General features: G+C 39.5%; 1 protein-coding gene across 1 annotated transcript in view; it reads right to left on the bottom strand.

Moving 5' to 3' along the window:
* The window catches only part of LOC124545590 (dynein regulatory complex subunit 2-like), a 123,188-nt gene that overhangs the window by 50,438 nt on the left and 44,941 nt on the right, over positions 1 to 27,809 (bottom strand). Inside the window, exon 6 of the mRNA XM_047124537.1 lies at positions 21,878 to 22,072. Within this exon, the coding sequence (XP_046980493.1) occupies positions 21,878 to 22,072 (195 nt within the window). The remainder of the gene's footprint in view (positions 1 to 21,877; positions 22,073 to 27,809) is intronic.

The following is a 27,809-nucleotide window of genomic DNA, read 5'->3' as shown; positions in this document are numbered from 1 at the left end:
GCTCCCAGAGGTAGATGTGTACCATTCTGGTCGATTTCTGGGGGACGTTTCCACCAGAGCGAAGGCCGGATGGTGGGGTATGACTGGAAGCTTGACGTCCCCTGCAGTCACAGCTTTTGGTCCAGCAAAGCATCCATACTCCTGCCTCCTCCATTGTTATTGTTCTCCCTATATGACAGTGATGTTCCATCACTTGCGAGGGGGGGGGGGGGAGGGATGAGTGTTCTGGTGTGATGACAAGTGCTGGCACAACGATCAAGAACGGAAGAGCAGAGGGGCTGTGAGGTGATGTCAACCAATAGTATGTTGACCAGGACAATACCAAGACAGGAGTAGCTTCCTAGGCATCCTATGTTAGATGAGTGGGCAGTTACAAAACAGATTATGGTAGTAATAATGATTACACAAACAAATTATAAGTCTTATGTTGTAATACATACAAAAAGCATTCTGTCATCAATTGATATGACAGTGCTGCATGGTCAGTTATTTTAGGAACGCTTAAAATTGAATGCATTGTACTAATTGTTACACACTGTCAAAAAATTCCTGCAAAGAACAGAAAGAACTATTTGAAAGATAAAGTTTCAGCTGTTTTTTTAATTTAGTCATATCTCCAATGACTGATTTAACAAGATATGGAAGTTTATTGTTTACTTTTATGCTTGAATATTCAATTTACTCCTTTCTGTACCACACTGAAATTTTTTAATTGTTGGTGAAGGTCATTTTTACTTCTTGTATCATGATCGTAATATTTACTGTTTGTTTTGTAAATTGTATGATTGTTGTTCACAAAACACATTAGTGAAAAAGTGTACTGAGATGGCACGGTGAGGATACCAAGCTGTTTAAATAAGTTCCTGCAAGAGCATCTGGGGTGCACTCTGGCTGTAATTCTGATGACTCTTTCCTGTGCAATAAAGACTTTGTTTGCTCATGACTGGTTACCCCAAAATATGATGCCATATATCATAAATGAATGGAAATATCCTAGGTATGCAGCTTTAATAGTTTCCTAGTCACAAACAGATGAAATCTTGTGAATGGCAAATGCTGCTGAATTCTGTCTTTTACATAGGTCATTGATGTGGACTGATCAGTGCAGATTGCTGTTTGTGTGTAATCCAAGGAATTTGGAAGACTCAACTCTCAATATAACTTTGTCACCACATTTTATTTCAATATTTTCCTGTTTTTAATTTGCTGTTTGAAACTGAATGAATTGAGTCTTGCTAACATTGTGTGACAGACCATTTGAACTGCACCAATCTTGAGCTTCTTTGAATACAGTGATTGCAGTGTGCTCTAGACTGCAGCTGGGTGTTTTGTCAATCATATTGGTTGTGCCATCAGCAAAAGGGTGATGTGTACTTTTTATGTCACATAGCTTGGAAGATCACTGATAAAGATGAGGAAAAGTAAGGGACCAAGCACCGAGCCCTGTGGTACTCCACATTTTACTGTGCCCCAATCAGAGCAAGCAAGTGCCATTGCAGAATTGTTCAGTACTACATTCTGCCTTCTGTCATCTAGATATGACTTGAGCTACATCTTTACTTTACCATTTAATCCCTAGTGCTCAGCCTTCATAAGCTGAATGTTGTTATGTACACAGTTGAATGCTTTAGACAGATTACAGAAGATTCCAACAGTAACATTTTATTGTTTATGGATTCAAGAGGTTGGTTGACAAATGAGGAAATGGTGTATTCAGTTGAAGTGCCATCTTGGAATCCAAACTGATTCTTATTAATGATTTTATTTTAATTAAGATGATAAATGACTCTCTTGAATATTAGTTTCTCTAGGACTTGTTAACCATGAAATTGCCCAATACTTTAAAAAATCAGCTTTATCACCTTTTTTTGAACAGTGATTTCACAGTTGCATATTTGAGTCTATTCAAGGCAGTACCTTAATTTAAGGACTCATTAAATATGTGACAGAGAACTTCAAGAATAAATCTGCAGCAGTGCTACAGTACTTTGACAGGTATATTATCCACACCAGTGGGATTTTTATTTTTCATTTGTCTTATTAACTTCTCAATCTCTTCACTTGTAATATAGGGTACATGCATCTGATTAATTTAGTTCTGCACTGCTTTTCGTGGAAGACTCATGGCTTCAATTCTAGACCCTTTGCAACCAATTTGATCTGCTAATGTCAAAAAGTTATTGTTGAAGATATTGACAACTATATCACCCTCATCTACCATACATTCATTATGACACACTTAAATACTGTCTGTATCTCCTCTGATGTTTTCTGTCTCCCTTTTGACCAGCTTCCAAATAGTTTTTATTGTATTATTTGAACTGTTAATTTCAAATTTAATAAACATGCTCTTGGACTTTTTAATGATGCTCTTTAGGATGGTATAATTTGTAGTGCTCCCTATCTTGTGGTTTGTTAGAATTTCTGAGTGAGACATAAAGCATTCTCTTTGTGTTGCAGGATGTTTTGATTCACTTCATGAGCCATTGCCTCCTGTAATCACTCAGATAGGTGTTTTTAGAAATTCTTTTGAGAAACACTGCTTCAAAAATGGTAACAAAGTCATTCAGGAATATGTTAAATTTGTCATTGACATATTTGGTCTGATATACTGTGTCCCATTCCAACTGCTGCAAATGTCTGCTGAAGGTTTCCAGATTCTCAATATTGATTAGTCTAAAAGCTCTATTGGTAAAACTGGCCTTGTTAGCCAGACTTACATCATGCATTTTTAACAACTGCCCATCATAGTTGGAAAGACCATTTAAGATTAATGTTACAAGTATCAGTCCTGTTATTGTCTACAAAAATACAGTCAATCAGACTTGTGCAGTTCTTAGTCACCCTTGTTAGAAAGTCAACAACTGCCCTCAGATCAAAAGAGCTCATTACATTCTCAAAATCTGTAAGGAAATTTACATTAAAATCTCCAAGCATTATTACTTTTTTTTTGAGATTTTGAGAACAGGTGAGTTAAAAGTGCTTCTATTTGCTTGAGGTATATACTAACCTTTCCGGAGGGTGCTCTGTAAACAGTAATCACATAAACAGGCAGAGTATTAATGTGGAGTTCAATGCAACAAGCCTCAAAATGTCGAGCAACACAATTTTATCCATCTACAGACTTGCACACTACATTATTTTTAACATACATTACTATTCCCCCTTTATCCATTGTGTTTCTAGTGTAATAAGCCACTAGATTGTATTTGTCACAGAAGATACTAAGTAGCACAGTTGCTGTAGTGTAGTGGTTACGATACTAGATTGTTGCATGGAGGGTCGTGAGTTCAAAACTCACCCGAACAGAAACATTTTAATTTCTATCTTTTGTTCAAGTACATTCTAAAAGTATCCACAAATGGCAAGAATTGTGGTACTGGAATGTTCTGTAACTGTATATATACTGTATGTTTTCCGGCCAGAGGCAATTCGCTCTATGCTCTTGTATGTGCAAGTGCAGAATAAACCTTTGTTAAGTGAAGTTAGTGTTCATCATTCATCTGCTTACACGTTCCTGTATGTGACATTATTCTGGTGGAGGCACTAGGTATTGGAACTTGTGATACTCACATTACCAACAACACAGTGGCTCCCATCAGACCACGACAGAGCCGCTGTTTATGCGGTGAGAAATCTGAGTTCAAGCCATATTCAACAGATCACAATCTATCGGAGACAGAAGAAGGAGAGGCCATCACAATGACAGCAACTGTGTGCCACAACATGAGATATCCTTCCGGGTTCTCTGGTGACAATGGCCAAGATCCAAACAAGTGGCTGATGGTATATGAGCACACAGCCAAATTTAACAAATGGGATGACACGGTGTGTTTGGTTAACATATTTTTCTACTTGGAGGGCACTGCCAAGCAATGGTATGAGAACAAGGAGGAGAAATTCACAAGCTGGGAAGAATTCCAGGCAGAACAGCAGAAGTATTTCGGTGACACACAACGACAGAAGTGCAAGGCTGAAGATAAATTAAAGTGCAGGGCACAGCATCCAGGAGAAATGACAGCATCCTACATTCAAGATGCCTTGGAGCTGTGTAAAACTGTGAATCCTAGAATGAAGTAGGAAGATAAGGTTGCACATCTCATGAAGGGTGTTGCTGAGGACATGTATCGAGCCCCACTCCTGAAGGAGGTTTCGACACCTAGCTGCCACAACCTGGGAAACTAAAGGATGCGACCTTCCTTGGAGGTGAGGCTGCTGAAGAGAAAAATCCTCCACCATTGATCACTACAAAAATGATAGGAAACTACATTAATACCCTCATGGATGGCCAACCAGCCCAAGCTCTTGTGGACTCTGGAGCATCATATTCACTCATTTCGGAGAAGTACCATCGCCAGTTGCAGAAAACTGTATTTGTCGACAACAAAACATCTCTGTTGAAGGTGGCTAATGGGAAATATGTAAAACCTACAGGAAGATGTGTCATTCGTGTGGGTATAAGTGGCCATACCCAGCCCTTAGAATTCATCGTCTTACAAGAGTGTAGTCATGATGTCATTCTCGGATGGGACTTTTTGAAAGCTTCTCAAGTAATTATAGATTGTGGTCGCTTGAAGATTATGCTAGACGAGATGAGATGCTGTGGACAGGAAGATGTGCATCCGAGTGTGTGGAGACTATGTGTGCTGGATGAAGTGATCATTCCTGCAGTCAGCCCTAGAAAGATAGCTGTCATGTGTCATGCCATGTATCAACCCTTGGATCTTGTAGTGGAAAGTAAGAAAAGCATACCACTGAAGAAGAACTTGGTCATCCCAGCCTCTGTCGTCTCGTTTAAGAATGGATTTGGTGAATTGTGGATAGTTAATTGTCGCCGAGAACTGCAGATACTTCCAAGATGCATGTGCATAGCAAATGCTGAGCCGTTAATTGCAGAACAGCTGAGCATCATAGAAATCTCCCACGCTGAGTCTGTGGGCAAAATTAGCGCTGGCACTAACCATCAACCAATAAGCCAAAGAGCATACCGTGTGTCAGCAACATAACATTGAATAATTTGTGCTGAGGTAGAGAAAATAATGTAGAATGACATCATTCAGCCTTTGCAGAGCCCATGGTCATCTCCAGTGGTTTTTGCCAGGAAGAAAGATGGCAGTTGGCACTTCTGTGTTGATTACAGGAAGCTTAATAAGATAATGAAAAAGGATGTTTACCCTCTTCCACGAATTGACGATACACTAGATTGTCTGAAGGGGGCTAAGTTTTTCTCAACCATAGACATGTACTCGGGATACTGGCAGATCGAAGTAGATGAGGCTGATCATGAGAAAACTGCAAAACTGCATTCATCACCCCTGAGGGTTTGTATGAGTATTAGGTAATGCCATTTGGTTTGTGTAATGCACCAGCAACTTTTGAACAAATGATAGATAATTTTCTAAGGCACCTGAAGTGGGCCATGTGTCTTTGTTTTTAGATGACATTATAGTGTCACAGAAACATTTGATGAACACACGGAGGGCCATTCTTAAGTGTCTCCAACAAGCTGGACTGAAACTTAATCCAAAAAAGTGTCTCTTTAGAGCAAAAGAAATCAAAATACTTGGGAACCTTGTGTGAAATGATGGTGTGCAGCCAGACCCAGAAAAGGTGATTGCTATAACGGAATTTCCTATTCCTAAAAGTATTAGAGATGTGAGAAGCTTTCTCGGATTGTGTTCTTGTTATTGTCATTTTATCAAAGCCAGGTCACTCCAGAGTTGTTAAAAGCCAATGCTATATTTATCTGGGGTGGTGCTCAAGAAGGTTCTTTCGATGTACTGCAAAAAGCTCTGATGACTGACCCTGTGCTTGGTCTGTATGATGAGAGAGCACCTACAGAACTACACACAGATGCCAGTGGGTATGGGATCAATGCTGTTCTGGTGCAGATTTCAGATGGAAAAGAGAAGGTTATGGCCTATACTTCTAGGACACTTACAAAAGCTGAGAGAAACTACTCAACTACAGAAAGAGAATGTCTTGCTGTGATCTGGGCCACATGCAAATTTCGACAGTATCTCTATGGAAGGCCATTCACAGTTGTTACAGACCATCATTCACTTTGTTGGTTGACAGTTCTTTAGGATCTGACAGGACGACTCTCCAGGTGGGCACTACGTCTTCAAGAGTATGACATTACCGTAGTGTACAGAAGTGGAAGAAAACACCAAGAACCTGACTGCCTCTCAAGAAACCCTGCGCAAGACCATCAAGACTTTGATGAAGATACTGACTGTCTCACTGCACTCCAGGATCTCTCTGCTGAGCAGAAGAAGGACGCCAAGATATCTGAAATTATGCTTGCCTTAAATCAGTCAGAGGATGTGAAAGGACAATTTAAGGTAGTTTATGGATTACTTTGCAAGAAAAACTTTGATCCATTTGGAAACAGGTGGCTACCAGTGATTCCTAAACACATGCGCTTAGATGTTCTACAGAAATTCCATGACACAACTGAGGCCAGACATTTAGGATTTATAAAGACATACGATAGGATCTGCAAGAGATTTTTCTGGCCAGGTATATTTAGGAGTGTCCGTCATTGTGTGTCATACTGTCGAGAGTGCCAGAGGAGAAAGGCAGTTCCTCAGAAACCACCTGGCTGACTCATACCAATTCCACCAGTCGAAACGCCTTTCCAGTGTGTTGGGGTTGACCTCCTTGGGTGATTTCCAACATCTGCTAGTGGCAATAGATGGATTATAGTTTGCACTGATTATCTGATGTGCTAGGCCATTACAAAAGCCATGAAAAGAGCCAAAGCATTAGAGGTAGCCAAATTCATCATAGAAGAAATTGTATTAAAACATGGTGCCCCAAGGTCATTAATTATGGATCTAAGGAAAGTTTTTCAATCAAAACTTGTGACAGAGATAAACTGTCAGTGCAACATTACTCATCACATGACGTCTGCCTACCATCTGCAAACTAACAGGCTCACTGAATGCCGTAATAAGACCTTGGCCAACATGCTATCAATGTTCATCAATGTTGGGCAGAGCAACTGGGATGAGGTGCTACCTTTTGTGACATTTGCCTACAACACCGCCAAACAAGACACCACAGGATTTATGCCATTTTTCCTGGTGCATGGGCATGAAGCAACAACAATGATGGACACTGTGTTTCCATTACATCCTGATGACATGGACAACGACTACATCGGCCAGGTGTTAACCAGAGCTGAGGAAGCTCGGCAGTTAGCTCAACTCCCCATGCTGCAGGCTGAAGAAAACAATCGCTGAAGGTATGACGCAAGTCACCACCCTGCTGTTTACCAGCCTGGTGACCTCATCTGGATCTTCACTCACTACTTTGGACCTTATAAGGTTTCAAGACAATTATTTGATGTTACTTGTGTAGTTGAAGATTTTGACACCAACACAAGACAATGAAAGGTCAGAGACATGGTCCATATCCTTTGAATGAAGCCCTATAAGGGTCCTGCAACCCAGGGTAAATTTGAAGCTCCAGTGACAAGCAACAAACGGAAAGGCAATGAAGAATGTAGCGACAAGGGAAGTTCTAAGAAGATAACTGCCAGGGTGAACATCAGCCATCAGAAGTCAGAGTATGCAGGACTGATGGCTTGTTCCCGGACTAGAGGATGTAACACCGAGACACCATTCTCTTAAGGAGGGAGCAATGTTGCAGAAGAAACCGAGTAGCGCAGTCACCATACTGTAGTGGTTGTGATACTGAATTGTTGTATGGAGGGTCATGAGTTCAAAACTCACCTGAACTGAAACATTTTAATTTCTATCTTCAGTTTGAGTATGTTCTAGAAGAATCCACAAATGGCAAGAATCATGGTACTGGAATGTTCTGTAGCTGTATACAGGGTTATTACAAATGATTGAAGCGATTTCACAGCTCTACAATAACTTTATTATTTGTGATATTTTCACAATGCTTTGCACACACATACAAAAACTCAAAAAGTTTTTTTAGGCATTCACAAATGTTCGATATGTGCCCCTTTAGTGATCCGGCAGACATCAAGCCGATAATCAAGTTCCTCCCACACTCGGCGCAGCATTTCCCCATCAATGAGCTCGAAAGCATCGTTGATGCGAGCTCGCAGTTCTGGCACGTTTCTTGGTAGAGGAGGTTTAAACACTGAATCTTTCACATAACCCCACAGAAAGAAATCGCATGGGGTTAAGTTGGGAGAGCATGGAGGCCATGACATGAATTGGTGATCATGATCTCCACCACGACCGATCCATCGGTTTTCCAATCTCCTGTTTAAGAAGTGCCGAACATCATGATGGAAGTGCGGTGGAGCACCATCCTGTTGAAAGATGAAGTCGGCGCTGTCGGTCTCCAGTTGTGGCATGAGCCAATTTTCCAGCATGTCCAGATACACGTGTCCTGTAATGTTTTTTTCGCAGAAGAAAAAGGGGCCGTAAACTTTAAACCGTGAGATTGCACAAAACATGTTAACTTTTGGTGAATTGCGAATTTGCTGCACGAATGCGTGAGGATTCTCTACTGCCCAGATTCGCACATTGTGTCTGTTCACTTCACCATTAAGAAAAAATGTTGCTTCATCACTGAAAACAAGTTTCGCACTGAACGCATCCTCTTCCACGAGCTGTTGCAACCGCGCCGAAAATTCAAAGCGTTTGACTTTGTCATCGGGTGTCAGGGCTTGTAGCAATTGTAAATGGTAAGGTTTCTGCTTTAGCCTTTTCCGTAAGATTTTCCAAACCGTCGGCTGTGGTACGTTTAGCTCCCTGCTTGCTTTATTCGTCGACTTCCGCGGGCTACGCGTGAAACTTGCCTGCACGCGTTCAACCATTTCTTTGCTCACTGCAGGCCGACCCGTTCATTTCCCCTTACAGAGGCATCCAGAAGCTTTAAACTGCACATAACATCGCCGAATGGAGTTAGCAGTTGGTCGATCTTTGTTGAACTTCGTCCTGAAGTGTCGTTGCACTGTTACGACTGACTGATGTGAGTGCATTTCAAGCACGACATACGCTTTCTCGGCTCCTGTCGCCATTTTGTCTCACTGCGCTCTCGAGCGCTCTGGTGGCAGAAACCTGAAGTGCGGCTTCAGCCAAACAAAACTTTATGAGTTTTTCTACATATCTGTAGTGTGTCATGACCATATGTCAATGAATGGAGCTACAGTGAATTTATGAAATCGCTTCAATCATTTGTAATAGCCCTGTACATACGGTATGTGTTCTGGCTGGAGGCAGTTTGCTCTGCACTCTTGTCTGTGCAAGTGCTGAATAAAACTTTGTTAAGTGAAGTCAGTGTTCATCATTCATCTGCTTACACCTTCTTCTACGTGACAATATAGTTACACCATTTCAATCCTTTCCATCAAATGATGTTCAGTAAAACATCATTTATGCTCATTGTTTATTGCATCATTGTCATTAATGCAAACAGACAATTAGTCCAGTTTGTTTCTTAGGCCCATTGTATTCTGATGAAAAATACAGTTTGTCATTTCCTAAACTCTTTGTTCTGATGTCACAATGTCAATTGAAATTAGAGATTATAGGCAGTGTATCTGCAAATTTTGGAGTGAAGTTAGTCTTGGAAATGAGGCTGGATACCAAAAATCCTGTAGAATTGTGCATTTCCTGGTTCTTGTGCTTCTTCCACTTGCCTCTGTTACTGCTGATGATGATGGAGACACATGATATGCAGCAGAGTCTCACACTGCTGTAGATTGTGGAGGGACTAGGACTGATGTAAGCGTCTTGAGCCACTGATGGAAGGTCACCAGTAGATGATATTTCTACCACTGCCATTGGTGAATGCAGGGGGACAGCAGTTGCAGGATTGATGATGACATTTTGAGATTCCACTGTTGCCTCACTTGAAGTTTGTGGGAGTGTTCCTGTTGAGTAATCTGTTGCTTGCATAGGTATGGTTGGATCTCCAACACTTGTCACTGCTGGCAGGGGGCTTGGGATACTGTTTATTTTACTTGTTAATAGAGCAGCTTTCGTTATTTCGGCACACATGGCATCTTCACCCCTGCTATTTTGGTGCAGACCACATTTTGTTAAGTGCTAGAGCTGTTAACTGGTATGAAAGTTGTAGTGGGAAATGATTTACAAATTTTTCATAGTTTTCTATTAGTGTTCATGATTTCAATATCAACACACAATTTTCCTATTAAATCATGCCTCCATGGAATAGCAACAACAGAAAAGGTAATTTCAAAACCTTTATTGCCTACCTACTTTCATTACAGTAGATGTCATTTGTGCCTCCTATCAAAATACACTTGCTTCCAGACTATAAGGTGCTTTTACAGTTTTTTAGAATTTCAGATAAAGGCACTCATGGTTTGACAGTGCCAGTTGCATCAATCTTTGGTGATCGTTATGTAAAAAAATTTTGTCAATTCCTTTACTGTCTGCAAGAAAATGTATTTTGCTATTTTTCTTTGGTACATGGGTATAGGCATGATTTACGTGATGTACATGTTTGTTAACAGTGTCCTTCACATTCATTTCTTATTATGTGCAATTAATGGTATGCACAGCTTCTCACTGCCAGTGTTTTTCCTAATAATAAATTTAGATGATGTTTCATCATTCTGTTGACATAGTTGTAGTGGGTGGGTGCCTGTCAGGAGGAACCAGATACAATGCTCCGTTCACCTTGGTCTGCATCACTGGCCTCGTCCTAAATGGTGGTGCCGCAACATGGTGGTTTTGAATGTTCACTTACACTTACTGGTTTTGGTTCAAACCCTTCATTCATGGAAAGAGCTTGAAATTTGTTTTTAAGCACGAGTTGTTTGATGTTTTCCCTTTATGGAAATTTTATGTGCTCAGTTTTTATATGATATTTTAGTCCACTTGTTTGAATTTTTAAGCAGAAAAGAGTGTACCTTTGTTTGCCTAATGGCTCACTTCACAATTTTGATCATACACACTTTACTTTTACCATCATTTTTTTTTTTTTCATTTTTCACAGGAATGCTATTCATTTGCACACCCAATGCTACCATCTTGCTCACTGATGGCAGTTTTGGACATAGGTTTCCATCTGCAGTTTATTTTTCTCTGGTAACCTCTCTTTACCTGCAATTGTAGCAGCAGAAACTGATCTAGCAACTGCGCCAGACACTTGTTGTCTTACATATGCGTTGCTGACCACAGTGTTGTATTTTGCCTGTTTGCATATCTCTGTATTTGAATATGCATGTTCAGTTGGCACTTCAGTGTAGTTGAGAGAGAATATGTGACAGTTTGAATAATTTTTTGTGATTTGCCATGTCTGGATATAGATATTTCATTGTGAATATGATTTATTTATCTCCAGAATATGTTTGAGATCTCAGGTATCTGCATACTTTATTAACTGCATAGCTTGATAAATTGTGCTGTGGAAACAAGTTATGCTTATTGTTGGTTTTGTGCTTTTATGATTACAACTGTTGGTTATACTGTGCCTCAGGAAAACAAAGCTAACTTCATGCAGGTCCTTTCTCTCTTCCATCTAAGCAGGTAATTGAGAAATAAATATTGCGACAGAATATTCAATGCAATTTCATGAAAAATTAGAAATGTTGGAGCTTTTAAATGCAATGCTCATTAAGATTTATTGAATTATAGGTGATGGAATTGCCACAAAATACACAACATTTTCTCATGAAAGCCCTAGTCTTTTCAGTTGTTAAAAATGTGCAATTACTTTAGATCCATAATGAGAAGAGCTTCACTGAGCTGTAACTGAAATGTGAAATTACATGTTATCAAAAATTAAGGTAGAACATATATCTTAAGATGTGAGAACACAGACTTCCTTGATGAGATTCACTGGAAATATCTTCTCAGTCTGTCATCTGACAAACACTGTTATCTTAAAGCAGTGGTTCAATAAGTTTTCTACTCATCATCTTTAGGAGTAAACATCTCAAAACATTGCTACAAGATTGTGCTGTTTCTCCGCTGAATACGCAAGATTATTTCATTATATCTTAGAATGATTGTAAACAGTTTGTACAACATAAGACATTGAACTGAGCAAATATTATAATTTGGTTGAAACATCAGTGTTGTTGTGTTGTTGTTGTTGTTGTTGTTATTGAGTCAAATGGCTTAAAAATTTAAAAAAGAAGTTAAAGATATGACATAGATCAATCTCACCAGTTTACAGCACTTGGACTGTTTTGATTGCAGCTTTGCTAACTAAAATAGTAATAAGCATAAGATTTGTCAAAGTGTAAAGTGTTAAAAGCAGTTGAGCTACATTATTCCGATTTCCATTGCTACCAAAGTCAAATTATTTGATATGTGTAACTGAATACAAACTGTGTTGCATATTAATTTTAAGGTCATGGGAATGGTAATGAGATTTAAACACTAATATGATGAAAATAATTGAAGATTCACCAAATGATTACTTTTCGAAGATAATTAACAATATCCTAAAAAATCTAACTGACTCACAAATGATATACATAACTAAACACTGTTGACAACATTGCTTTATAAGAGGAAATACTGTGTGTATTGCAAGAACCTAAAGCCATAGTTTGATTTAAATAAGAAATCTAGAAAGAGGACACAGCCTTACAATTTAATTGAATGTTTAGCCAAAGAAGTAAATCTACTGGATTGCAGAAATTAAATTCTATCCAGCTAATTATTTGGAAGATAACTGTTCAGGTTCCAGGCATATACAAGGATATGCCCTGCGTCAAGTGTCTCACTTTCTTCATATGAATCATGAATCCATTCAGGTTCAATAATGGCATGGGAACCACTGTTTGGGCAATGGATTTCTATGTATGAGTCTTCTTTGGACCCATCAGTCAACATGAGTGTGGGTTTGTCTGATGTCTTTTAAATTTCTTATTTCTATTTTTGTTTATTTGATGTGTGTTTTTTAATGGCTATGTAGTAACAATAGCCATTTTGGTATGCTGATTTTTGTACTTTGTGATCCCTTTTTTGTGATATGTTGTGTGCTCTTGTGCCTTTGACTTTTTGCATGACATATTTGTTGCTGAAGTGGAGAAAGTTGCTATTTTTCAATGATACATGCAGGAGCATATATTTCTGCTTACTGAGGCAAAGGGTATGAGTGTTGGTAGCTGCGTCAACTTGTATAATATTTTTGACTCAGCATGTAATGATTATGAATGATTCATTAAAAAAATTCTGAGTTGTTTTCACTGATGAGATGTCGTGGCACATAAGTGAAGCAGTTTTTTTTTTTCATCTGTAGGATGACCAAAGAAGCAAATGTTTCAGGGAGCCCTCTGATTGGTTAAGACAGTGAGAAAGCAGATTCGAGTGTTCAGAGTCTTAGATATTAAAATGGAACAGAAATAAGGAAGCTAAAAAGTAATTTAGATAGTTACAGTAAAGATACATAAATCATCTATGTGTAAGAAATCATACAATTCACTAGAACAATACCCACTAAAAGAAGATGTGTGGAAGAGAGTCCAGGAAGATAAATGGAACAAATCACAGTTGATTTTTATCATGGGGAGGCAGGCAGAATGATTCACAATGGAAAACTGGATGTGAGGTCGCTGAGGTGGATTGTGGATGCATTGGTTCAAGAGCATGAGGGTGTTTGTGCTGTAATGCAGATGATTTCAGCAATTACAGATGATGTACATGTCATTATTCCAGGGTGTGTGTAGACCTACAATTGCACTGTCAGAAACAGATTCTGAGTTTATATGTGTGCATGTGCCACATAAAACTGTGAACTAACTCATGGCCAACAGTAAGAAGTCTGTAATACTATAAATAACTTGGTAAGAACTATGCATGGCTGGCTTCAACACCTCATTCAGTAGGTATTATTTTACTCTGTCCAGTGACATTAGTGTGACCATCTGTGAAAAGCCTGAATAACCATTTTTACAGTGCAGGCACTGCAGGATATGAAGGAAGAGAGTCAAAGACATTCTGGTCACTACCAATTAGACTCCAGTACTGTGGCCAGTTGTGCTGTTTCTCAGTTGAGAATCCATGGTGCGAACAGCCTGATCAAGATAGTTCCACAGTTTCTTGATTGGGTTTAAGTCTGGGGAGTTTTCTGGTCAGGCTAGTACAGTAAACTCAAACTGGTGCTCTTTAAACCATGCAAGAACACTGTGAGCTGTGTGACATGTTGCATTGTCCTACTGTTAGATGCCATCATGCCAAAGAAAAACAAGCTGCCAAGAATAGATGCATACCATACTTGTGTTGATCTATTATGTCTTCCAGAATGATAAGATCTCTCTGGGACTTAAAAAAAAATAAATAAAAAAATGTTCCCAGGACCCTAATGCTGCCATGGCCTCTTTTGATGATTGTTGGAGGATGTTTGCTTTCACACATTTCGTGCCATACATGCCAACAGCCATCTGTCCAATGAATCATAAAATGTGATTCATCTGGATAGGCCATCTGTTGCCAGTCAGTGGATGTCCAGTTGTGGCACTGGTATGTAAATTCCAGCCTTTGTCACTGATGAACAGCAGTCAGCATGGCTGCATAAACCAGGTATGTGCTGCGGAGGCCCATCCCAGCAACGTTCATTGAACAGTCATTGAAGATACACTGTTGGTAGACCCTTGCTTCACCTGGGCAATCAGTTACTCAACATTTGCATTATATTTGCCCATACACATATCCACAGCCATTGTTCACTCCTGTCATCTGTAGTCTCTGGTGCACAACACTTGCCTCAGTACCAGTTTTGGATAGTGCCATTTGCCATGCACAGTATACTTTAACCACAATGGTGTGTGAACAGTTTACAAACTCAACCATTTCAGAAATGCTTCCACTCTTGGCTGGTGGGTGTGGCTAAGCTGTTCTAGGTGCTTCTGTCTGGAACCGCACGACCGCTATGGTTGCAGGTACGAATGCTGCTCCGGGCATGGATGTGTGTGATGTCCTTAGGTTTAAGTAGTTCTAAGTTCTAGGGGACTGATGACCTCAGATATTAAGTCCCATAGTGCTCAGAGCCATTTTGAGCTTCCACCCTTGGCCCAAAAGCAAATGATAATGCCTGTTTGGATGTCAGATAAAGTGATCCATTTCCGGATTACGACGACTACTTTATATACCCTCCACGTCTAGTGCTGCCACCCATCATCTATGAGAGGTGACTGCACAGTGATGTCGAACATGGGGTGGGTGGGAGGGTGCCACTCTAATGTGACTGGACCACGTATGTATCCTCTACGGACTGCCCAAAACAAGTTAATACAGTTGTCAACCAGACATCAACTGCATTTTTGAATGATTATTGATCTGCCTGTGTTTATCCCAGTTGATTATCTGCCTCCAAACTTATTTTGGATTAAAAACTAGACATGCATTTAAAAGTTACAATAGTTCAAGGAATTGCCATGAATATTATGTACTAATATTTATTTATCAATATATCAGGTTTTATAATTAACATGCAGCTACTCACATGTGTCCAGTGTGGGCTCTAATTATCATATGGCAGCACAACTTGGTAGATATTCTAATGTGTTAATGTGGAACTGATTTACACTGGGGGGGAAAGAAAATAGTTCCAATTTTGGCCACCAGCTGGTGGCACTGCGAATGCAAGAAAGACACACAAAATTTTTTCACATGTAATGGATTAGGAATGGGACGTGGACAGAAAAGGTCAAATGCATAATGTTGATTTTATTATCAACCATTTCTTACACAGTTTTCTCAATGTGAGTGGTTGATGAGATGATGAACAGCGCCAGATTCACACTTGATGACCAAAATTGGAACTAATTTTTTCCAGTGTAATTGATTCTCTATTATTGCATCAGCGTATCTACCAAGCTTTGCTGCCATACGCTAATCAAAGCCCACACTGGACCTCCATGAATAGCTGCCCTTTAATTACAACCACCTGGTACCTGAATAGCACCTTTCCAGTATACAAATTAAATGGACATTGAAAGGTAAGTAGTCTGTAGGGCTATAATACGAAGTAGTTGCTGTTGCCATCATTGAGTAATAACATCCATTAGATTGGGAAGAACCAGACCAGTGGCCCATGAGTTGATACTTAGTGACTCAGATTATTCAGTTAATACTTTGTAATTGATTTAAAGTCTTTCGAATTCTAGTTTCTATAAAACATTTCCATCTGAATAAAACTTATTTTACTGTTTTGAAAGACTCAATAACTAAAATAAGTACTCTCACAGCTCCTATTTCAAATAAGTTGACCGCTGGGATACTTTCTACTTTTTCTTTAGTGTAGTAACTAGATTATTATCTGTTTGTATTTATGTTCATGGTTCCAGACTTTTTCAGATCTGGAGATTGTCTTTTGGCATTACTACTGCTGCCACTGTTAATTATCCACTGAATGTGGAAAGACTGGAGTTTAGTTTCCACATTTATAATCAGTAATTAGTTTTGACAACTAAACAGTTATATTATTATCTGTTCCCACTGACTTCATGAGTGTTCAAGTAGGATATATGTCATGAATGCAAGGCCATCGCCCTTCTATAGAAAATGGCATACCATCTGGGATGGGGACAAAGGAGGCACCATAAAACTCTGCCCTGGCCAGCTGAGATGTAGGAAACCTTGGGAAATGGGTTGAGGAATGGCAAAAATGTTTGTATCCTTGGAACAGTGAAAATAGCAATTATAGACATCCCATGTGGGCTTATACATAAACACTAATATCAACAAACTGTTGAATCCAAATCAGTTGCAGAATTGACAGTATTCATACCATTCACCATTTAGATCTCCACATGGCCTATAACTACGCAGGCTGTAATTGGAATTAGTGATGGAATATCAACTGAATAACAGTAACATTAACCATATTAGAGTAGTTGGGACTGACCGTTACAAGTGTAGGACACTTGCTTGATTTTTTTAAATCCTTTGTACCTTCTTTTTCTCCTGAAGTATTCTGCTGTGTTGTCAGCAGAGCAATTGACACAGAATTCTGTAAAGAAGCAAATGATTTCTGCTTCATGGGCTGCCTTGCCACATGTTACCTGCTCGCTGCATGGAAATGTTGTGTGGCTATAACGTTGGCACTTTTAACTCTTATCAGTGCTTGCATAGAGGGTATCTGTGCACACTGTAGTGCAGTTGTTGCTTGTTTGAAAAGGCCAGTGACCATTGATCATAGCAGTCAGCCACTAGCCTCCACTGATGATGCACTCGCAGAAAAACAAGCCTCATATTTTCCTGTTTGCTTTCATAATAAATTATTAAGTTAGTAGTAGTAGTTGTAGTAGTCAGTAGTAATAGTCAGGTGTGTGTGTGTGTGTGTGTGTGTGTGTGTGTGTGTGTGTGTGTGTGCAGGCCACAGTCTGCAAGCAGCTGAAGATGCTTATGGCCATCGTCAGCCATCTGCACAGACTGCTCCCTGAGAGTGTAGCAGCAGCAGAGAATCTGGCTTGTCGCAAGGGACCTGAAGTGTCACTTGTTTTGCCATGCACTCTGCTCCCAAGCCACTTTCACTTTTCAGCATGCTCAACAGAGGGCAGCTGTATCCAATTATCTGGACATGAGTAGCAGGCCTAGGTGAAAGTAAATTATTGGTTGTTTTTAGTGGCCACCCGATGGTGCCACAACAGTTGTAGAATCATTCAAAGAAAGTCTATGTTCAGTAGTGCAGACCCAGTCATGCAATAGTGGTTGTAGATAACTTCAACCTGTTGAGTATAGATGGGGGTGTCTATTGATTCAGTGTAGGTGGTATGGACAGAACAGTCTTCTGAAGAACTTTTGAACATGTCTTCCGAAAACCATCTTGAGCACCTTGTTTGACAACCTACATGCAGTGGAAATATTTTAGACCTTATATCTACAAACATGCCAGACCTTATCAAGATCTTGTCGAGAGTGTCAGTATAGAGACAGGGACTAGTGACCACGATGGTGTCATAGCAATTATGGTTACTAAAACTAATAAATTCATCAAGAAGGCTTGGAGAGCGTTTATGTGACTGGATTCATGATTTCCTGCCAGAAAGGTCACAGTTCATAGTAATAGATGGAAAGTCATTGAGTAAAACAGAAGTAACATCTGGCATTCCCCAAGGAAGTGTTATAGGCCCTCTATTGTTCCTGGTCTATATTAATGACATAGGAGACAATCTAAGTAGCCCTATTAGATTGTTTGCAGGTGATGCTGTCATTTACTGTCTTGTAAAGTCATCAGATGATCAAAATGACTCACAAAATGATTTAGATAAGATATCTGTATGGTGCAAAAAGTGGCCATTGGCCCTGAATAAAGAAAAGTGTGAAGTTATTAACATGAGTACTAAAATAAATCCACTAAATTTTGATTATGCGGTAAGTCACACAAATCTTGAGACTGTTAATTCAACTAAATACTTAGGGATTACAATTACAAATAACCTAAACTGCAATGATCACATAGATAATGTTGTGGGTAGAGCAAACCAAAGACTGCGATTCATTGGCAGAACACTTAGAACGAGCAACAGGTCTACTAAAGAGACTGCTTACACGATGCTTGTCCACCCTATTCCGGAGTACCGCTGTGCAGTGTGGGATCTACATCAGGATGACATCAAAAAAGTTCAAAGAAAGGTGGCTCATTGTGAACTATCACAAAATAGGGGAGATAGTGCCACAGACATTATATGTGAATTGGAGTGGCAATCATTAAAACAAAGGCATTTTTTGTTGTGATGGGATCATCTCATGAAATTTCAATCACCAGTTTTCTCCTCCAATTGCAGAAAAATTCTGTTGGCACCCACCTACATAGGGAGAAATGATCATCATGATAAAATAAGAGAAATCAGGGGTTTGCACAGAAAAATTTAAGTGCTCGTTTCTCCCATGCACTGTTCGAGAGTGCAGCGGTAGAGAGACAGCTTGAAGGTGGTTCAGTGAAACCTATGCCAGGCACTTTATGGTGAATAGCAGAACAACCACATATATGTAGTGTAGATGTAGATGACCATCCAACTTAGACAATAACTGGACATCATTTAGTTGCAAAGCATTTAACAATTTCCACCATCATACCTCAGTGAAAGGTCTTGCCGAAACCTGAGAAAATTCTGTTTCTATGTGAAACGGCTAAGCAGATCAAAGACTTCTATCCAATCAACTGTCAATCACTTTGGTGTGGGTATAGAAGACAGCAAAAGCAAACCTGAAGTGTCAAATTACATGTTTAAGAAATCATTCATGCAGGAGGATCACATTGTCTTTTGACCACTGCACAGACTCTCATATGGAGAATATAGTAATGGGCACCCCTGGCATAGAGAAGCAACTGAAAGAGTTGAAAACTAATAAGTTGCCAGTCCATATGGAACCCCAATTCAACTTTACCATGAGTACTCTGTGGCACTGACTACTTACTTAGATTGCATTTTTCACAAATCTCCCACTGCAAACCCTCAAGAGACAAAAAAACTGCAGGTCAGTCCCATGTATAAGAGGGTTAAAAAATGGTCCCCCATAATTAAAGACCAATATCCTTAACATCAGTTTGCTTAGAATTTTTGAACATATTCTGAAATAAATTTCATTGAGGCAGTAAAACTTCTGTTCACAAATCAGCACAGATGTAGAAAGCATCTCTCGTCTGAAACTCAGGTTGCCCCTCAGTCACATAATATCTTGTAAATCATGGGTGGAGGGCAATGAGTAGATTCCATATTCCTAGATTTCCAAAAAGTGTTTGACACAGTGCCCAACTACCCAACTACAGAGTGTTATGAAGGTCCAAGCCTATAGATTAGGTTTCCAGATATGTGAGTAGCTCAAAGAGTTCTTAAGCAATAGATATCAGTACCTGACAGTGAGGTTCATCAGAGATAAGGGTATTGTCCAGAGTGATCCAGGAAAGTTTGATAACACCATTCTTATTTGTTATACACATAAAAATAAAAAATAAATTAATGCAAAAGTTATGTAATGTTTGAATACAACATTAGTAGTGTGCTGATTGGCGCAGTCACACCGATTAATGTCATGTTGCAAAGTGATATGAAATGGGACAGGTACATAAGGACAGGAGAAGGGAAGCTGTATGGTCGATTTTGGTTTATCAGGAGAATTTTAGGAAAGTGTAGTGTATCAATAAAGGAGACTGTCTTGGATACTACTCAAGTACGAGGGATCCTCCACAAGGTTGGATTGTAGGAAGAGACTGAAGCAATTCAAAGGTGTGGTGCTGCATTTGTTACCAGCAGGTTTGATCAGCATGTGAATGTAACTGAGATGTTTTGTGCTCTCATGTGGCCATCCCTGAAGAGAAGACAATGCTGTTTTCCTGAGAAACTAGTGAGAAAATGTAGAGAACTGGAATTTGAGGCTGATTACAGAACAATTCTACTGCCATCAATGTACATTTCCATTGGGACCACAAATTAAAGATAAGAGAAGGTAAGGCTTATATGGAGGCCTATAGATAGTCATTTTTCCCTTGCTCCATCTGTGAGTGGAACAGGAAAGGTAATCACTCGTTGCAGTCAAGGTACCCTCTGCCATGCACTGTATTATGGCTTGTGGAGTATGTATGTAGGTTGTGATGTAGATTGATTTGCTTCATAATGTTCAAGACCTCTGTTACTTTATCATCAGATCATTTCTTCAGCAACTTCTTTGCATCAGAACTCATAGTAGCATGGGAGGAGAACAAAGGCTTGAGTTAGGGGAATTATGATTTAGCACTGCGACAGAGAATTCTCCTAGCTTCTTACAGTTAATCAGATGGCTGACTTGTGTAGCTGTGGTTGTTTCTATTAATAATGCCCCACTTCTAACATGTTTTATGGTTTTTAGTGATGCACCTACACACTTCAGCGATTTCTGAACATAAAAAGAAGACATTTTGCCAAATGTCCCTTTTTCCCTGTCACTTGTTGAGCTCCTCTCAGTGGATAGGTGGTAGATGCAACTAGTATTCCATCCAAACCATGGAGGATTTGTGATTATCTTAGTCGTGAACCATTTTGGTCTCGCTAGGTGGTAGGGAAGTAGTGACCCACACAAAGAGAGTTCACATGGCTGGGTAAGCCCTATGCAGCTGAAGTGCGGTAGGTTCCCCAGTGGCCGCTTGCTAACAGTTGTTTAGCACCAACAGCCATAAATTGCTCCAGCATGTAGCACATTTTGATGTTGATATTTTTTATAGACATTTGTACCATCTTCATGCTCCAGGCAGTCAAACCAAGTTCCCCACTCCCTGCAACACATGGTGTTGTAACATCACATTGCACAATAGTTGCCGAAGCACACACATAGCTTGTGCCTACTGAGCAGCTTACTGGCTCTCACAGATTGGCAACACTAGTTAGTCAGACCTGTTCTCAGGTAGCAAAGAAAGATTCTCCAATGGTGCCCATAATTCGGTTTGTTCCTGGAAGCATGTGTGGCTCATTGAATGTCACATATCCGACAAGCATTTGTCCCCCAAGTAACAATGACTCCATCTTAGCTGTTTAGTGCTCCTTTCAAATTCCATCAATTGCACTTGTCAAAATATTAAAGGTACATTAAACAGCTGAAAAGGATTCATTTATTTTACACGTTAATGAGATGTCTATGACACCGTGAAATGGGCTCTATTAATGGACATAACTTATTGTTTCCACATTTTATACTAAATATACTACCCATAGTTGAGATGTTGTTCTTTTACAAGAACATGTTCATTGCAACTACAGCAATCTGTACTGCAATGATCCTAGCAGAACTATTATGTTTGATGGATGTATAGCATTCAATTAAACACACATCTCTTAAAAAATTACTACTGACACTGAGGTAGGTAGTTATTTAGAATCTGGGCTGCTACGTCCTTTCTTTCTGTTGATGTTATTTACATTGTGCAAGTATCCTAATCTTTTTGTCAAATTTAGGTCACTGTGACAATGGACGATAACATTGCATACCTTGGTGGTGGCTGCACAACATACAGCGAGGTGCATAGCTTGCTTTTTGTCAGTTAGGGTGCCCGCCTCCTTGTCATTCATAAGGGTTGTGTACAATGTTCCATAGTTGTCCCTTTCCTTTCGTAACACACCAAGCCGATCTGACTGGTACTGGCGGACTTCTTGCAGTTGCAACTGCAGGTCGTGTAGTTCTTCCTATTTAAAAAAACAAACAAAGAAAGGGAATACTCCTCAGAGTATCAGTAATGTACAAGACTGAAAAATGAAAACCTTGTCTCTGTTAGTAGGCAGCTTAAGAGGGCCATACTCCTCCAAGCATATTGTGATTAGGTGTTACTTATCTTCCAAATATTTTATAATTTTGTACAACTCACAGGTAATTGTATTATCTTATACTAATGAGTCTTCTCCAGAGAGTAGAGGTATTTTCTAACCTCTGGTTTCCTGTTGTGAAATAATACATTCTATAAAGGTAGTAGTGTTTCATTTTACACAGTGGGTGCTGAAGAATGAACATGAATAATCATTAAAAATGTATCATGTGGATCAATACTAAGTCCACTTTTGTTCTTTTTATGTATGAGGGCTGTTCAAAAAGTATCTTACTTTTATTTATAAAATCAATCTTTACTGAGATACAATTGTTTGACACTAGTCACCTACAAAGCAGTCCCCTTTACCTTCTACAAATCTCTCCCAACACTGCTGTCACTGTTGTAAGCCTCACTCAAAAGCTTCTTTTGGTAAGGTGCACAGCTGCTCCACTGAATTCTGTATAATATCTTCATTTTCTGACATCTGGTTCCCTTCAGAATCTTTCTCAGTTTAGGGAAAAGCCAGAAGTCACGCGGTGTTAGGTCAGGGGAATTGGGCAGTTGACAAACCACAGCTGTGTTGTATTTGGCCAAAACACTCTAAATTAATTGAGAACAATGAGTGAGTGTGTTGTTGTGGTGAAGGTACCAACAGGCCACTGTCCACAAATTTGCATCTCACTACTTCACAAAGGCGATGCAGAAAAACATCCACGATGCATTTTAAAAGTGGCAGAAATTTTGGGATCGATGTATTCATTTCTAAGGTCTGTATTGTACTATACATAATTTTGTGAAATATCTTTTATAAAGGACATTTTATAATATTATTGACAGAGTACTGGGATACTTTTATCATATCTTTTATAAAAGTCTGACCATGGTCATACCTTTCATAAAAAATTTGTCAAAGAGTATGGGGCTAAGGCACTACTTTGAAGGTAATGGTATAGAGGGAGAGGTAGGTGAGATGTGGTGACTTTAATTAATGTATTTTGCAAACCTTAGGATATCAACTTGTTTGTTTTTTAGCCAAAAGTGAAATGAAAAATCAGAAAGTGATGAGCAATGTTCATATGAGCTTACTCCACACAATGCAAAAATGAATTGGCAAATATCTCCCTATAAGCGGTTTACAGCTAACTGTCATGAAGACACATATTATGCCTTTTTAAATAAGTAGTAATGACCCATCAGTACCAGAAGTAGGGCCTAGAGAGTAATGGTCATACAGTAAATGAAACAAAATTACCTGTATAATGGCATGAGCACACAGATAGTTACCCTCTTACAAGTATCTGTCATTGTATTAATTTGGTATATTTCCACTTGTTTTATGGTATTATGTTCTGGGGCAGGGCACCTAAAGTAAATAATGTGTTTCTTCAGCAGAAACCTGCAGTAAGAATGTTGTGTAGATAGTAGATTAATAAAGTAGATAACTGTACATGTTACAGAAGCCTTTTTAAGAATCTTGGAATTCTTATGCCCACTCCCCAATATTTTTACTCATTAACTGCTTTCTTTGCACATAGTGAGAATCAGTTTCAGGTGAACCATGGAGTACACAGTCACATTACTCACATGTGAAGATATTCAACAAACTCTCTTCTAACATAAAACAAGAAATATGGAACCCCTACACAACCAAAAGAAAATTACAACCATACCTCATTAGCTGCTCTTAGAAATTATCTGAATATCTACATTTAGGAACTGAAAAGTTTTGTCAGCTACATGGCCAGCAGAATTGTTCATTGTTCAGCTGTGTGGCAAGTAGTGATGTACTATAAATAAAGCTCATTTTCTTTGAAAAATTTCATTGTGACCAAGTAATAACAAGCTACCAATAGCAATTCTATGCCATTACTTTGGTAGTTAGCAACTTCCTTCAGAGTTGCGTCTTTCTACTTAATTTACTCAATTTATTTAACTGTCACAAGAATGAATAGCACTAAGCAGTAATAATTTATTCCTAATATAACATGCATATTAAGTTTCTACAATGTAGACTATAGACGTTAATGTCATGGCCACAGGCTACTTTATCAAAGTTAATAACTGATTCTGGCTTTTCAGCAATCAGCAGATCTAAATATTAGAGTGGCAACATGTAGGTGTATATTCAGTATTTGAATACACTATATTTGTTATTAATTTTAGTAAAGTATCCTGTGACCAAGACATAGACTAACTTGACACAGAGTACGCAAAGGAACTTGCCCCCCTTCTTGCAATGGTGTACCATAGGTCTCTAGAAGAGTGTAGCTTTCCAAAGAATTGGAAAAGGGCACAGGTCATCCCTGTTTTCAAGAAGGGACGTCGAACAGATGTGCAGAACTATAGACCTATATCTCTAATGTCGATCAGTTGTAGAATTTTGGAACACGTATTATGTTCGAGTAAAATGACTTTTCTGGAGACTAGAAATCTACTCTGTAGGAATCAGCATGGGTTTCGAAAAAGATGATCATGTGAAACCCAGCTCGCGCTATTTGTCCACGAGACTCAGAGGGCCATAGACACGGGTTCCCAGGCAGATGCCATTTTTCTTTAATTCCGCAAGGCGTTCGATACAGTTCCCCACAGTCGTTTAATGAACAAAGTAAGAGCATATGGACTATCAGACCAATTGTGTGATTGGATTGAAGAGTTCCTAGATAACTGAACACAGCATGTCATTCTCAATTGAGAGAAGTCTTCTGAAGTAAGAGTGATTTCAGGTGTGCCACAGGGGAGTGTCGTAGGACTGTTGCTATTCACAATATACATAAATGACCTTGTGGATGACATCGGAAGTTCACTGAGGCTTTTTGCAGATGATGCTATGGTATATTGAGAGGTGGTAAAAATGGAAAATTGTACTGAAATGAAGGAGGATCTGCAGCGAATTGACACATAGTGCAGGGAATGGCAATTGAATCTCAATGTAGACAAGTGTAATGTGCTGCGAATACATAGAAAGAAAGATCCCTTATCATTTAGCTACAATATAGCAGGTCAGCAGCTGGAAGCAGTTAATTCCATAAATTACCTGGGAGTACGCATTAGGAGTGATTTAAAATGGAATGATCATATAAAGTTGATCGTTGGTAAAGCAGATGCCAGACTGAGATTCATTGGAAGAATCCTAAGGAAATGCAATCCGAAAACAAAGGAAGTAGGTTACAGTATGCTTGTTCGCCCGCTGCTTGAATACTGATCAGCAGTATGGGATCCGTACCAAATAGGGTTGATAGAAGAGGTAGAGAAGATCCAACAGAGAGCAGTGCGCTTCGTTACAGGATCATTTAGTAATCACGAAAGCATTACAGAGATGATAGATAAAATCCAGTGGAAGACTCTGCGGAAGAGATAGTCAGTAGCTCGGTACGGGCTTTTGTTGAAGTTTCGAGAACATACCTTCACCAAAGAGTCAAGCAGTATATTGCTCCCTCCTACGTATATCTTGCGAAGAGACCATGAGGATAAAATCAGAGAGATTAGAGCCCACACAGAGGCATACTGACAATCCTTCTTTCCACAAACAATACAAGACTGAAATAGAAGGGAGAACCGATAGAGGTACTGAAGGTACCCTCCGCCACACACCGTCAGGTGGCTTGCGGAGTATGGATGTAGATGTAGATGTAGACACAAAGATCGTGTCTCCTCCATAGGCCAAAACAGCCCCATTTCCCATTCTATAATGTCAATTTACTCTGTGACTCATTCCACAGCTGTGAATGTTTCTCCTTCTCCATGGGATCTACAAAATGTGATGAATGAACAAATGAAGGAACGAGAAATTTTTGTAATTTTCTTTCTTTATTTATTTGAGACAGAGCAGCTATGATAGTGACACATTAGTGTCCAAAATATGGATTGTCAGTTCCACCCTCCTGGAATTTGGATCACAGACTCCTTATTCGTTATAGGATTCTCAATCTTACCTAGAAATTAAATTATCCTGTTGCAATGCCGATTGCAACAGGAAACACCGTGACCTTAGCTAGCACTATATAACTTGGGGTTGCTTTGTTTGTCAAAATAGTCACCATAACTTATAGCATTTCCTCATCGCTACTGCGATACAGTGCTGTTTTTCAGTGATGGCCAATGTGCATCTTTAGAGAACATTGAGGAAATAATTATAATCACCAATGTGTTTGACACAGTGCAACATACGGGCGTCCTTCTACCAAATGTTCATTCCATTCGACATCACTGCACAACAGTGTTCAAAACTGAAGATGTAAGGAGTGTATTGGTCCTACTGGTCGATTTGAGAGATGTTTTGTAAGATTTCTCACATTCGTATTGTCGAATACTGGCTGTGAGTTACATTTTACCCACACAACGCCAAAAAATGTTTTTTCTGAACCCATGTTGCACTTTTGTCATGAGAGTCAAAATTAAAAATCACAAAATAACATCATTAGCATGTTCGGATGTGAAGTTTCGTATGCAAAAAGATGACAACAATGTTGCATTAGCGTTATTTATACAGAGTGGTCAGAAACAGTCCGTTAAGCCTGTAAGGGTGTTGGGAGGTAGGTTATATTGGGAAATAATTGTAAAATTCGATATGTTGCACCGTTTCCGAGTTAATGAGCTACGAAGTTAGCCAACCAAGCCTCTGCACGCGCAATTTCAAGTGACTTGCGAGACGGTTTTGCCAAACGTGTTCTTAGTTTGCTTTCGTAAAACAGAAAAATTTGGACATGGGACGATATTGCGGCAGGCTGGGCAGTCTCGAGCGTTATCATGTACGCTACAACAACTGACAGTAATTATATCTGGCGGGCCGCTTGAATTTATGCGCCCAACAGCCTGACTGGCTAACTTCAGTGCAAATTAACTCGGAACTGCGCAATGTATCGAATTCCTTCTTAACAATTATTTCTCAGCAGAACCTACCGCGCAACACCATTATAAGCGTTTGAGACTGTTTCTGACTATCCTGTATAAATTTGTTTCCTGTTTCTCGACTTGCGAGGAGAGGTCCCCAGCGGTGGGTTTGCTAGTAATCAACGAAAATATATATATATATATATATATATATATATATATATATATATATATATATATATATATATATATATATTTTACACAAACTGGTTGCGTCACGTAGTGGTTATACTACAAGTCTAATACATTGGCATCTTCAACTTTTGTGGTCCTGTCCTCCTCAGTTGCGCGTAATACTACGGTATATTGATAAGTTTCACTTAGGGACCGTCTGACAGCAACTGAATAAAACACAATTTTTAGTGCCATACGCGTTTCGCCTTTATTTTCTGCAAGGCATCATCAGTGGCAGGTTGCGTAGACAGTTTCTCACATATTACGCTCCTGTTGCATTTTTGGTGTTGTTCTTCTTCCTATGTGTTATATCCTAGCCAGTAATGCCACCCGAGCCCGCTGCCAAAAGGTTGGCAGCATCAAAGTCCGGACGCCGTCCGCATAAGCAGCGCCAGCGAGACAGGAAATCGCCGCAAGTCTGCGCGCGCCACCGCTGGCTTCTGCTTTCTTAAGCGCTGGAGTCGCGAGCGCTAGGACAGTTCTGAATTCGCCGCTCAGTTGTATACTCGCCACCGAATTGTGTACTTGCTAGTCAGTTGTGTGTTCATCGCAGC

The sequence above is a fragment of the Schistocerca americana genome, chromosome 8 (genome assembly GCF_021461395.2).
Source record: "Schistocerca americana isolate TAMUIC-IGC-003095 chromosome 8, iqSchAmer2.1, whole genome shotgun sequence".
Classification (NCBI taxonomy): Eukaryota; Metazoa; Arthropoda; class Insecta; order Orthoptera; family Acrididae; genus Schistocerca; species Schistocerca americana.
This window is presented reverse-complemented; position numbering and strand designations above follow the sequence as displayed.